Genomic DNA, 15,714 nt, shown 5'->3' with positions numbered 1-15,714 from the left:
TTTTCTGTTTTTTTTTTTTTTTTTTTTTTTACATTTCACCAATCTAATTTTATACAACGAAACTGAAAAAAACAAAGACACTTCTAAACTGAAGTCATGATATCGATTCATTATTGTTCCCTTGTACGATATAATTGCTCAGTTTAATAACTAATGCAATGAAGACGTTTGCAGTAAAGTTGTACCTGGATCAAAGCAAAATATAGTTATTCTAATTTCACCATAGCCCTATATTACAAGATAGGTGGAAAGCAACAATGAACACATTTACTGATTCGTATTCCCATTGACTATGTCCATTAATTGATTTATGTACTGATATGTGCTACACAACCAGTAAATGATTCATGTTTGACATTTTGATGACTATACCAACGTGTACATTGTTAGTTTCAGATTCCTGTATACTGTCCCGTGTATACAGTGTGCACTGTCAATTTCATCACATATCTCATTTTTTGTAATACGGTTCGAAGACCGGTTCGATGTGTATACTGTCAGCTTCACCCGGTAGGACTTTTTGTGTGTGTCGTTTCGATGAATAGTTCGATGTATGTAGTCCAGTGTATACACTGTCAATTTCACCACACATCCCACTTTGTGTAATACGGTCCGATGACTAGTTCGATATGTACCCTGTCAACGTCATCAGCCATTTCTGTGTGCCGTTTCGATGACTAGTTTAATGTGTATATCGTCAATCTTATCAGACATTTAGCAAAGGAAATGTCCGATGAAGGTGACAGTGTACCCATTGCACTATTCATCAAAAAGTGGCACATGAAGTAAAGTAATCATTAGTTGTGTAATACATATCATAACATTAACCAGACTGTCCTACGTGAGGAAAATATTTAAAACAATCATAAGTTTAATACTGATGTTAAGTTATACCTAGTACACGGTACGACTCCAGTTTGAGGCGATAGACAATACAAGTTTTCAGAGGAAGTCCTTACATATGCGGCCAATTTTCCAAAATTACTCTTGGATATGATAAGTATACCACATGTTGTAAGAAGTTGAAGTTCATCGATGGATCTCTGAAACGCCTCACATGAATGTTTACTTAACTGTCCATGTGTCCGGTTACTCAGACTAGGGGGAAAATCACTAAACTTGTCTCTAAATTGAGTACGGAAGAATGTCCTGATGCCTGGTGAATCTGTTGATAGATAAATATTATGCGATTTTTCATCAAACTTCTTCAAGAATTTTGGTAAACTATCATTTAAAGAAACTCTATATATATCGGCACCTGTTGTCCCAAACTGTGCCGTATTTAAATAGACACATATTAACGTCTTATCTTTTCGTAATTTCAAATTTCTTCTTATAGTGTTCGGGAATACGTCACGGGTAACTGCCCTGTAAAACTGTCTATAAACATCTGCTTCAGGTAGCTTCAAAAAGGGAACAAGTCTATCCGCATGACTCCTTTTCCTGAAAAGTTCCATATCGTCAGACACGACACGTAGAAAGCTTACAGACGTGTTAAAGAAACTCTGGAGATTCAGAGTTGAAATTGAAGATTTGTAAGCTTTATGATCGGTCAGATCATAGAATGAATCATTGAGATCTAATTTGTAATCACAATATTGTTTTGGTGGTCGCCATTTTAACATTGATTGAGTTGGATCAGAATATAAGTCAGACTTGCATGGAGATTCATGGTTTAAAGCAAACGTTCGATTTAATAAAAGTGACACTATGTAGGTATGTAACATTCCAGAAATCCTTTCAGGCCATTCTCCGCAATTTCCCAACTGGTCGTTTCGACAATCATATACAATGTACTTTGATGCTTTACACTGAAGAGGTACCGTTGGTGTGTCTCTCCAACGTTCCAGGAGGGGATAGAAGCACACCAGAAGGCCGACGCAGACATATCCTGTGACCAACATCTTTTTAGCTGAGTACATCTACAACATAAATAACATGTACATTGTATGCTTAAAGTGGTCGACATGAGATGTTTTAAATCCGAATATATTGTAAAATGTCTTCTCAGTTTAATTTTCTTTCGTTTACTTTAATTATTACTGTTTGCTAGTAAGAGGTGTATTGTTGGTGTTGTGATACGGAGTTAACTACAGTGCACTGCCCAATCCAACGAGAAATCAGTCACTTGACTTGCAAACTAGATGTCCCAATCATGTAATCTAACTGAGTGACATTGTTACACATTCAAATTTCGCATATGTGATCGACTTATTTCTTCGCTGGATGTCGATAAAAATCGGACATCAATGTATTCAAATATCGAGTGTGATATTGAAAATGACGCATCAATTGCATTTAATTTATTTGCATCTTTTCGTTTTATAACACTCAACGTCAATTTAGAGAATACCAGGCTTCAACGATGCCGAAAAGTCAATAATAAACATTATGTTTATGTTTGGGCGGTAATTTAACAAGTTGATTGATTGTTTCACATGTTTCATTCATACATAAATAAACATATTCATTATTACAAAATGTTGTTAACTTGAGTTTCTAATTTCTTCGATCACACATATCATATATTTCTTTTATAAAGGGTCATATGTGCGCGGCGTATAGATCGTTTATCAATAGCAATGCTATTATATGCTACATATTTCATTGTGTAAACACATACGGGGCCTCCAATTGATCATCTTCAACTCGAATGATGGCATATGGTTTGTGCCTTTTTGACTAAAAAGTTTTTGGAACATTGAGTTCGAAATCAAGTTGATATCTGCAAGGTTGGGTTGTCAGACTGTCGGATTTGTTAGTAACATTTATGATATCAGCATTGTGGGTATGGATATTTTAACGACACTATGTATTCCATACCTATATATAGTCTAAATAAAAATAGAAAATATGAGTTATGTATTGATTGATCAAATACCTTAACAAAAATGTTTATTTTTGAAGACACGAATAATATAGATAAAGATGTCCACTAAGTCTAATGAAAAATGTCTTTAAAAAGCTTTGAATTACATGTTTGATCTGATCTACATAGGGTGACATAGAACTTAAAGTAAATACTTTTGATACTGTTGCATGATTTTACGAAAAATGATTTGACATGCCAAAACGAAAAATGATTATCTCCTAACTATTAGAATATTACCTGCATATCAGACGCCATTCACGGGTAAATCCATTTTAATCATTACTTCTATGCGACCTTACTTCTTTGCACTTAGATTCATACTCATCAAGAAGCTTCAACAAATATGTGTTCACTTGTATAGGTTACAAACATTCACCTGATAGCGCATGTTTTTATATGTCAACTCCTTTACTCTGCTGATAAGCTATGAAAACAAACATATTGTCCACCTAACAGAAGATTAAGTCGTGCTGAGTGACACTGCTGTATTAAAAAATAACCTATAACTTGTTATGTCATGTTGTTTAAATCTCTCAGAAACCGATAAATGTAAGAGGTAGGAGAATTTCCGCATGTAGATTTGGGTCGTGCTTGTGTGGTGCCTTAGGCGGATTGTTTCAGTGAAATGGCACTATAAAGGGCAAGGATTCCACTATTACAAGGATACACAACACGAATAAACCGCAGTCTACCAAAACATACAGATATCCCCATACTGCAACACAGTGCACACATCGGAGGCCATCGTTAATCAACACTGGCTGTTAATAAGACGTGAAACCTAAACTATCAAACATCCATAATTACATCTATCACAGTATTCACTCCATGTAGTCATTTACTTATTGCGTTGAGAAATTTTTATTTTGACAAAAAAACCGTCTGTGAAGTCATTAGATGCAATGTGACATTAATATCCGTATATCTAGTTTTATTAAAATATATCGGTATTCCAGTAAAAACGAAACAAGTATAAAACACGTACAAATTGCTTATATGGGGAGACGAGATTTATATGATCAATATTGGAACTCGGATATCCTTTCGACGGCCGGCAGGATTCGAACTTGACTCAATTTTGATAGTAGGTTATTACAAATGCCATCTATGAAAGCAGTTTGCATCTAGATTACGGTTTGATGCCATTTTCACGATGATAACAAACAGCACACACTACAAACAAGTAAAAACAGTCACCGGAAGTCCCCTATAGGTCACCACGCACGGGTCATGGAAGGCAGAAACCTGCGCGTGGGACTTGTTTTTTTTTTTTTTTTTTTTTTTTTTTTTTTGAAATCGGTGCTATTTTCCCCTTCCTTTCCCCTTTCTCTCTATTTTCTCTTACTTTGATATCTCTTCTATCGTTTAAGACCATCTGCATGTCTATATCTTGATAATTAAGCTCACAACGATTAAACAGGCCCATAAAAATAAAACATGTTTGGTAAAGTAATCAATAAATGGAGTTCAGATGATATGAAATCAAACGATATATATTTACTTACAATAATTTTGATACTGGTAATTAGATGGCGATTCTTGGTTGAACTCGTAAGTGGATTTGGCCACTCAGATGAATAGTACTGTCCATTGAGAATGAGATGTGTGCCCACTTCAATCCAACATATACAGATAAAATGCTTGCTTCATATTTACTATATATATATAGGTCTAGCCTATCACCTAAATATTACGTGTATAATAGATTATAGTTAGGCCTCTGATTAGCCCGATCAATTGGGTTTATATATCTCACCAAAGGTTTGAATGCTGATAAGTCTCCGGGAGACTCGGATATGTGGGCAGTGACAATGTAGTCACCTATAAATAAAGTCATCTGCAGTGTAGGGCAAATATTGTAAATTTGTCAAGGTGTGATATCAGGAAGTGTTTGTATAGCAGATATCACATATACCAGATGTTTCATCATGCCTGGTTTTCTTTGGTATAAACAATTACAATTGAGCTTTTGATTTACTGATTTATTTCGTTATTGATTTACATATAAAGTATATGTAACTAATGGGTGGTGAGAAGTGGCAATATAGACTGTAATCCAACTGCCGTGGCAGGACAAATATTGTAAATTTGTATTCTACTAGTAGACCGTCAGAAAGGTAAATTCTCACCGTGTATGGATATTGTAAATTTACAAGATGTGATTTTTAGAAGTGTCTATGGCAGATATTGGGGCGGCCTACCCCTCAGTTTGTAATCAGGACCAGAGCCGTGTACGGTACGGGACAACTACTATTATTGTAATATTTATCACACCACATGCATAGTTCATACTGGAAATAAAGGACAATGTGTAAACTCCATTATAAAGTTGATTATATGCCCATCATCATCATCAGCAAAATTGTCGTTGTTGTCATAATTCGTTAACATTATAAATAGCGTCATTCAACAAATTCCTTTTCAATGATATCATTATATGAGTTAAAATGCTGAAGTTCAAAGCAATTTTGATCATATTATTTTACTGTAGTTCAAATGGCCTTTGACTGACGGATACGCAGTTTGTTTATGACCCCACATGGATAGATATTTGGCCTCAAACAAACTGCTGTGTAGGGCGAATAACTAATCATATTTAGCTGGTGTATCACCCATAAACGTCTTGAAAACATAGTAACTGAACCAAACATTTTGAAATCCCTCTATTAATTTTTACAATCAGAGACAAACGTAATGAAAACCGAATCTGAACAGAAAACGAAACCAAAGCTTATCAAAGAAAACTTGATACCCAAATGAGGTATATCCAGTGTAATTACTAGTGTGTTTTATAACAATACCAAAAAGCAGCTTTTGATTTTGAAATTTAAAACAATCATCTATAGAGAATGTAAAAATAAATATTCTTCTCTGATGAACTGGTAAATGATTAATTTTCATTTCAGTTAAGGCGACGATTACCTGTAGTATGATGGACATATTTGGAACTGGTGATACTAGAAACCAAGTGATCAATAATGATGATAATGAACTGGGAAATAGAACGGAGTTCTTGTCACAAATATAGTAGGATTCAAACCGGCTCTATAACGACAAGGCATAGGTTATATCTGTAATACGCATCATCACAACACAATAACAACCTCTTTTTCTTTGAGATGTCACTATCAAAAGGACAAGAGGACCACTTTTACAACGACTTACACCTTGACCATACTGCAGTCTCCCAAAACACGCACACATACCCAACACACCACATACATAGAAGGCCGTCCATAAATGACCCTAGCGGTTTAAAGGACGTAATACAATAAATTAACCAATATAATCAATATTTATGTTTCGACAATACCTTCTCATTATTCTTCAATAACTGTTTTTTTAATGTTGGTTCTTCAGAGTTATAGAGGTAGTAACTTTATGGATTGAAATATACACTTTTGACAAATGTACTACATATTGTTATAGACCTATACATTTAACAATAGATTTTTATAACATTTTCAAACTATAATGGTCACGAGTTAAATGTGTTGAATGCCTTACTGTATCTACATTATATTAAGTAAATACTTATTTTGTAGTTATCTCCCCTCATTCGTTTAAAATTGCTTTAGGCGCGAATAATCTTATTTTTTCAAAGTAAATTATCCTGTCAAAGTACAATTGCTGAGTGAATTTGCAACCTCGTTTTGATCCTAATCTTATTGCAATTAATACTGAATATCTTCTTATTGTGCATAATGTAAAGACATTCGGCAAAATTTACAATAAGAATTAGACCAATATCTGACAACATCCGATATGTTCTGATGTTCTTTCAAATTGACCTATCAATGTACTTTCTCCGCGGAATTAATTTCATCCGAATCAAGTGATAGTTAGTAGCTCTGTCCTACAAACATTACTTTGTCTTGTGAGATAGTTATGGGTTGTTATGCATTGAACACTTCATGCAAACTTTAAAAGGGGGGATGTCAAAATAATTGAGAGACCTCAAGCGTTTTGTTCTCAGTATGATGTGAACGGGTGGGTGTGTTTCTTGGTGTCTTCGGAGGCATGCCTCAGTGAGCCACAACACATACATGTACATGAGAGGCCATTCGCACATGACCCTATCTGTTAATATGAAGTTGCTTTAATCTAACAATCTGTAATAAGGATAAGCCAACACGCTCTTTAATCAAGTGGCTACATGTATTTGGGAAATAAACAAACACCCGAAAGTGAAATAATATAAACATAGATGAAATTTCATTGATAGCAACATAAACAATACTGAACAACAAACTCTTATTAATGTTACATTAACATGAAAAAGAACCAAAATGCCTTTGATTAAATATTCAAGATTCACTCACTCTCTGACACATTGTGGTGGAATTCTGAACATGATATACTAAGCAGGATTGTTACATATATCTTCCTGACATATTATTATTGCTAATCAATTATATGTATTGTTCCTTTTTTTCATAATAATTTTGCCCATTAAAATTAGATATTTTTTAATACGTATGGATAATCTCTGAACACAAATCAATTGATACATGACTGTATACATTTCAATAAATAAACAAATTTAGCAAATATACCGGTATGTGTATATAAGGAAAATGCATTATTTGTGCTTCGTCAAAACATATCTGATAGGGGTACACTTATATGATGCGTTTTAGCCAACTCAGTCTTTTGACTATAAATACAACAACGTTAAAGCCAAGTATCATGAAATAAATTAGATTGATATTAAAAGCGGCACAGTCATTGGCAAAACTGAATTATCAGATAAGATTAGATTTGATAGCGTCCATCAACCCTTCTAACCTTTTGGAACATATAAAAGATATACAAAAATAGTTCAAACCATTCTTAAATTTTGGTTTACTTTGCTTGAATAACGCAACAACTGAATAATTTATTTTGACAAGTGGTAGTTGTTTGTTAAGCGTCCTATTAACACAGCCAGCGCCATAAAAGGACGTGTCAGGTTTGTTGTTGGAGGAAAGCTGGGGTACCTGGAGAAAAACCATCGACCAGTGGTCAGTACCTAACAACGCATGAGATTCGAACTCGCGACCCAAAGGTGGAGGGCTTGTGGTTCTGTATGGTCATTTTGACAATAGAAGGTACATAATGTGTATAATTGAAACTAGGTTAAAATTTTAGTTATCTAAATATTATCTATTAGTTTCCATTGAAATCGTTAACAATATTTAAAAATACAATTTATCATCAACATTTCAAAAATCAATATACAGATCGACGAGTTGCGACATCTTCTTGACTTAAATATTGCTTGCTAGCATACTTTATTCATCTCTGGTTACCACGGCCGGAGAGTGGATGTGAGGATTTGCGAAGTATAACGGTATATATTATTAATATATTATAACGAACACTTCAGAATCTTCTTATTAGTTCAGAGGCTTGGTTTTGTTAAGACCTTAATATAGATACAAGTGAGTAAATGGCTTATAATCCATTACAAGGTAATTAAAGTGTATATATAACCTAAATTGTACTTAATGTGAGTGAAAACTATATATTTTGTACATAAGGAACTAACACTACATAAACTTTGTGACATACTAGGATTCCATTATGGTTAACACGTTTACGACGGCTCCGAAATGAATCTCTGATAATGATTTTTATCTACAACCAAGATAATTCTTGCTGGGATGACTAAGGTAGTGACATAGACTAAGCCACGAGGGGATTTTTGAAGGTAAATATATGGAAATATATATTAATTTGATGTAATTAGATGAAATACTGTATGGTCGTCACGCTTCAATACATCTGTACTTGTTATCGACGAACTCACCTGTTCTCACCTTTAGTCGGTCAAAAAGCGTGCGCCAGCTAGTAATATAGCCTACAAGGTACGTCTCAGACATTTTATAACTTGGAAGAAAGGATATTAACTCAATATGGCCACGTCAGATGTTCTCTCACAATGTAGGGATGTCTTATAATGAAGAAAACAGTGAAACACAAACAGCACAATAATCGAAAAATCTACTAACCATGATGGAAGAGATAAACCAAAGGCTGACGGTAATAGAGAGAAATACAAGTACACTCGAAGAGATCAATAAAAAAAAACTTTACATGTAGGGTGGACAACACAGAACAAGAACTGGACGCAGTGAAAAGAAAGGTACGTGAAATGGAGTCTGATCTACAAGGCAACAGCAATATTATGGACAGGATGAAGGCGGCAAGTGATACTGTAGGAAGAAATATTACCAAAATGAAAGCTGCCATAGAAGAGATTGGAAAAACGGAAAGTGAAATTATTGAAGAGATGGATGATATAAGAGACATGTGCGAAGAAATGAAAGAGCAAGCATTAGAAGCTCAGTGTAGAAGTATGAAGTACAATCTTATATTCTCAGGAATTGAAGAATGCGTGTGAAATGAAACGGACATGGATAAGACTCTGAAAAGGTTGTAAAGACATTTATTAAACAGAAACTTGACATACATGACGCAGACAAAATGTTAATGGCTAACTTGCACAGAATAGGAAAGAAAGACAGACGCACAACGGCTAGACCGAGGTCAATCATAACCAAATTTATACACTACAAAGATCTAAATGGAGTAAAGATGTCGACAAGAACACTGGCAGGCACAAAGTTTGGAGTAAATGAACAATTCCCGCAGGAAATAGAGGAGAAAAGAAAGACATTATACCCGATAGCTTAGGAAGCAAGGAAGAAAGGAAAATGAAAAAAACGGTACTGATGAGGGATAATCTCTACATTGATAAAGTTCTTTACGAACCTACAGCCGTGCAAGAGCGCGAAAATGAACACACGCCGACAAGGCCTCCGCGACCAAAGCGCAGGCGCTTCAGCAACGGCCACCGATAGGTACGCGCAGGAGGGCAGATACAATTAAATACTACCTCAGACTATTGCTCTAGTGTTGATGTTGAACACAATACAAATGTAAATAGTAATCAAATTAGAATTTTAGTTCTGAACGTTTGTGGGATTCAAAGAAGAATTCAAAATTCAGAATTTTCGGAATTGGATGAAAATTTTGATATTTTATGTTTGTCTGAGACAAAAACAGACGATGTAGATTCTCTTGAAATAATAGGCTTTAATAATGTTATGAAAAATCGCTTTGGATGTAAGCGGATAAAACCAGGGGGCGTAATTCTAGCTTAGAAACGAGAGTTTGAAAACCATATTAACCTTGTAGCCAGTGATAGTAAATATGTCAGTTGATTTAAAGTTGAAGAAAAGGTATGTGGATATGATGATGGGTTACGTATCAGTGTTGTTTATATACCTCACGAGGGCTCAAATTATTGTATAGGAGACCCATACTCTGAAATTGAAAACGAATATATCAATTTAACGTGTCATAGCTCGCATGTATGTTTATTTGGAGATTTTAATTCTAGAACAGCTAATTGTCTAGACTTAGTTGATAACAGTGAAATAGATGAAAGTGACGAGCTGGCTAACGAAATCCTTCGAGCAAATTTTGACATCAATATTTTTGATGGGAATATTGTAACCAAATACAGAACTAGTAAAGATAAGAGTAAAAATAACTTTGGAAACAGTCTACTTGAGTTATGTTAATTTAATGACTTGTTTATTTGTAATGGACGAGTTGGTAGTGATAAAAATATTGGAAAGTTTACATGCATAAACTCAAGTGTAGTTGATTATGTTATATGCTCGTCAGATCTATTTGAAGACATTGACGATTTTGAAGTATTAGATTTTAGCTCATTATATTCTGATGCCAATTGCCCATTAGCCTTTGTAATCCATTGCACGAAACACATCGATGACCAAGTGAATGAAGGCAATCCGAATGTTTTTGAATGTATTAATAAGTGGGATAGTATGAAAACTAGAGAATTATTTTGTATTTTTTAATATTGATATTATGCACATAGACCACATTATACGTACTATTGATGAAGCCGGAAATGATTAAAATATGGATGTAAACAGTCTAGTAATGGAATGTAATAATCTACTACTAAATGCTGCAAAATTAACCCTTGGTACAAGGAAAATAATTATCAATAATGGCCAATCTAATAAAAAAGTAAATATAAACATCTGGTTTAATAGGGAGTGTAGCATAGCAAAAGAGAATTATCGTCGTCATAAAAAACAGACGTCATAGAAACGATTATTTCTTAAGTAAATATAAAACTTATGAAAAAACTTATAGAAAAACTATGAACAAATGTATATATGAATACAGACGGCATATGAGGTTAAAATTTAATGATATGAAAAGTAGTATTCCTAAAAAAAATATTGGAAACTGTTGAATAATTGTATAAAGAAACATCAAAAACACAGATTCCATTAGAAACAATGTTTAACTATTTTAAAGAATGCAATGCTGCTGAAAATGGTCATGTCTTAATTGAGTTTAATGATAACCAAATTAACCATGAAATAAATAATTATATAACTAGAGATGAAGTTGAACGATCTATCAAGTTTCTTAAATCTAATAAAGCATGTGCTGACGATAAGATTTTAAATGAATATATTAAATATTCAGCTCCAAAAATGTTAGATCTTTATGTCAAATTATTTTATTTTATTTTTGATAGTGGTAAAATACCGGAACAATGGTTAGAGGGTTGTATAATTCCAATATATAAAAATAAAGGTGCAGTTAATAACCCTAAACACTATAGACCAATCACAATTGTTAGTTGACTTGGGAAATTGTTTACATGTATATTGAATGAAAGACTCCAAAGGTACTCCGAACAATATAATGTTATATCGGAAAGTCAAGCTGGCTTCCGAAAGAAATACTCGACGTTGGATAATATTTACGTTTTCTACTCTCTAATTTTTCTTACAAATATGTTGAAAAAGAAGCTATTTTGCGTTTTTATTGACTTCGAGAAGGCTTTCGATAAAATATGGAGAAAAGCTTTGTGGAATAAGCTATTAATTAATCATGTGAATGGTAAAATGCACACGGTCATATATAATATGTATCAAGGGATTAAATATAAAATTAACTTCAATGGTCGTCAATCAGGCTTTTTCCCATGCGATATTGGATTGAGACAAGTGGAAAATGTATCCCCCTTTTTATGTAGTTTGTATTTTAATGACATAGAATTTTTTTATCAAGACACAATATTAAAGGTATTAAATGTCTGTGCAATACATTTGAAATGGATCTTCGTATGTATATAAAGCTTTTTATTCTATTGTATGGAGATAACACACTTTTCCGATAAGTCTATTGATCTTCAAAATCCGCTTGATATATTCAGTGAATACTGTATTCGCTGGGAATTAAGAGTAAATAGTGATAAAACCAAATGTCTGGTGCTTTCAAAAGGAAGATTTGTTGATAGAGATGTTTTCAGATTTGATAATAACGCAATAGAATGTGTTAATAAATTTAACTATTTAGGAACAGTATTTTCAAAGACATCTTCATTTAATTATGCAAAGAGTCAGAATATTAAAAAAAACATCGATTGCTATGTATGATATCTTGAGAAAAGGCAGAAAATTGAATTTATCGGTTAGATGTATTTTTGAACTATTTGAAAAAATAGTTAAACCAGTTTTGGGGTTTTACAAATGTACAAACAATTGAGCGCGTGTATCTAAAATTTTGTAAACTGCTATTGGGTTTGAAAAAAGTACACCATGTTACATGGCATATGGCGAAGTGGGTACTGAACCACTTATAATTGACATTGAAATAAAGATGATTAATTATTGGTCTAATATTATTCTATCTAAAGAAAATAAATTAAATGTTGTGGTGTATAGTATGTTATATCATGTTTTTGTAAATGAAAACAGAGTAGTTCCATACTTAACTTTTGTACAAAATATTTTAAACGAATGTGGTCTGATGTATATATGGCACTCTCAGTTCCAACCCAATTTGAATCCAAAATGGGTTAAAACTCAAGTTAAGCTAATACTATGTGTCCAATTTTTACAAAAATGGAATAATGACATTTTTTGTTCCTCAAAGTCAATTTGCTATAGAATATACAACAACGAATATAATTTTGAAAACTATTTTGATATATTAAATGATAATGAAAGAATTTTAATGTGTAAATTTAGAACAAGTAATCATAAATTCATTGTGGAGTCTGGTAGATGGATTAATATGAGTTATCAAGATAGAATTTGTACTTATTGTGATACCAATGATATTGGTGATGAATTCCATTATTTATTAAAGTGTCCGTTTTTGACCTTAGAAAGGAAATTATATGTTAATGAGTACTATTACACCAGACCAAATATCATAAAATTTTCACAGCTTCTGAACTCAAAGAATATAAAAATAATGAGAAATTTATGTAAATTTATCAAAATTATGTTTACAAAAGTCATATAATTCGTCCTCCTTCTATGTTGCATTTCTTGACTGTTGTAAAAATGTTTCTCTACACAATGTATTTTGTAAAGAGACTAATAAAGTTTGAAGTTTGTGATAAAATCACGCGAAATACAAAACTCTTGGTAGTAATATCAACTTAAACCTTATTGTAGTACAAATAAACAATACAATAAGTAATAAAACCGTGGTGACAAAAAAAGTCAAACTTTCGAGGCGATCTGCCCCTTTATTAAGACACACAAAACGAACGCGATTACTTAATATGATGCCAACAGTAATACAGGACAATGGAAGTGGACACATATTAACAGCACAATGGAGCGCAATTAACCCTTCGGCAAGTGGCAGCCGAAGGCCGGATCTACCAAAATATATTTTATTTAATGCATCTTATCTAACTACATCTGGCTAAAACGGTTCTTCGTCCTTCAAACATCTGTCTTAAGTACGGAAGTATTCAGTGAAAAATTGTTATCGTATAGCCCCAGGCCCAGTATTTCCAAAATCTGTTTCGGCTAATTACAATTTCACAACAATTTTTAAATAATCAAGATAAAATATATTCAAACAATATTGACAATGAAATTCTAAAATATTCTCTTTGTTACCTACATACTCATCTAGCATATAGAGTATTATGCAACAAACGTGAATGGAAGATTACAAATGATTACGCTAATCATCTTTAAACATGATAAAAAACACACTTTAGGCTTGATGTGAGTTTACATTATACATCCATTAAGTATTTTGTGTGCAGGCATATATATATGATAGGATATTGTTATACACGAATTTCATTGTGTACCGGAAAAAAATCTACGATTATATGTATACGTATTTATCTACGATTATATGTAAATGTGTATAAACATGAACAGTTATATGTAAAATTAACGGAGTATTGTATTGCTAACCCATGTTACGCTAGGAACTAGTTTGAGAATTAGATTACCAAATACATGTATAATTATTTTTACAAGTCTTCTTAACAACCTTTACATATCAAGTCTCTAACGTCTTCAGATTCGAATTTAACACTTACCTCTAGAAATCCAAAGCACTTATGAAATAGTTGTCTATTTTAACGTCATATGGATCACTCTCTTCAGTTCAGCAGTCATTATTAGCTTGTTTTTTATTAATGTATTATGTGTGTGGAGTCGTTGGTCGTTCGACATGCTCTGATTGATATAATTCTTGTGTCCTCCTACACGCGTGTCTATTGTTACGAATTACATCTGATGCAAATAGCGACACAAAATATCCGTTTACACATGATGCGGAAGGATCAAACACTTGTATGGATATAAATTCATTTACATTTGAAATACACCAGTACTTGTCTGTACTATAAAATTCAAACAAGCGTTGAAAATGTGCATAAAACAAACCTATTCAAAGAATTTTGGTTATTAATAAAAAAATTATTATTTGCGTCCCGAAAAAAGTCCATGGCACTATAAATGCACTATATGGGATGAAGTAATGATTGCGCCTACACCTATCAAACATGTAAGGTTATGTTATTGTGTATTAATTAGAAATACATTAAATGAGTAACACCAATTATTGTTCAAATGATGAGTATCGGTTATACTTTGTCGGCGATGGGGCATCTTTTAAATACATATATTCTACACTGTGATGCGAAATACACATATTCCTAATTTTGCTGTGACTTAATAGTAAGCCTCCCTTTTAGAAATACAGAGTATATGTTAAGTAGTTGTCTATTTCAAAGCGATACGGATCACCTCCCCGATTCCAGTAATCAATATTAGTTTTAAGTTTTTCATCTATACATAATAAAGTTGTGTGTGTGAAGGTGTGTGTGTGGAGTCGTTGGTCGTTCGACATGCTCTGATTGATACAACCTTGGTGTCCTCCTACACGCGTGTTTATTGTTACGAGGTACATCTGATGCAAATAGCGACACAGAGTATCCGTTTACACATGGTGATGAAGGATCAAACACATGTCTGAATATAAATTCATTTACATTAGAAATACACAGGTACTTGTCGGTACTGTAAAATGCGAACAAGCGACAAAAAATTGCATACAACGAACCTATTCAAAGAATTTTGGTTATTAATAATTAATACAGAACATCGTTATTCCTAACAAAGATAGAGATATCGTTACAAATCATATTACCAATACAAAGTTTATAAACAAAATATGAAATGATACTTTAAATATTATACTTTCTCAATATTGAATGTTTATATTATATGATTCTATGGTATATGAAATAATAACCATTTAAAATCGTTTACAAGTACTATTTCTGTTAAAATTTCTATATACAAATATGGAAATACTTATTGTTTGTAAAAGTATATAGGTACAGACACAGTATCAAATTATGACGCAAAGCATATATATTTAAAATGTTTTCGATTTAGAGACAACTAACTGCACTTCGCATTTAGTTTACTAACTACATGTTACAATATTAAAAATGTTACCTTTGGGATAAA

General features: G+C 32.9%; 1 protein-coding gene across 3 annotated transcripts; it reads right to left on the bottom strand.

The window, feature by feature from the left end:
• Window positions 1-853: 853 nt before the first annotated feature.
• On the bottom strand, window positions 854-14,420 carry LOC138310986 (uncharacterized). 3 transcript variants are annotated; one of them, XM_069252401.1, is made up of 2 exons: window positions 14,274-14,420; window positions 854-1,922 (listed from the first exon to the last, which is right to left on the bottom strand). In XM_069252401.1, exon 2 carries the CDS (start codon window positions 1,920-1,922, stop codon window positions 864-866), a length of 1,059 nt encoding a protein of 352 aa, XP_069108502.1. In that variant the 5' UTR covers window positions 14,274-14,420; the 3' UTR covers window positions 854-863. The 3 variants fall into 3 exon arrangements, with proteins under 3 accessions (XP_069108502.1, XP_069108501.1, XP_069108500.1); XM_069252400.1 differs by lacking the exon at window positions 14,274-14,420 and adding an exon at window positions 4,378-4,574; XM_069252399.1 differs by lacking the exon at window positions 14,274-14,420 and adding an exon at window positions 3,110-3,440.
• Between the last annotated feature and the right edge of the window lie 1,294 nt (window positions 14,421-15,714).

The sequence above is a fragment of the Argopecten irradians genome, chromosome 16 (assembly GCF_041381155.1).
Source record: "Argopecten irradians isolate NY chromosome 16, Ai_NY, whole genome shotgun sequence".
In the NCBI taxonomy this organism is placed as follows: domain Eukaryota; kingdom Metazoa; phylum Mollusca; class Bivalvia; order Pectinida; family Pectinidae; genus Argopecten; species Argopecten irradians.
Note: the sequence above shows the minus strand (reverse complement) of the source record. Positions and strands in the feature narration are given on the sequence as shown.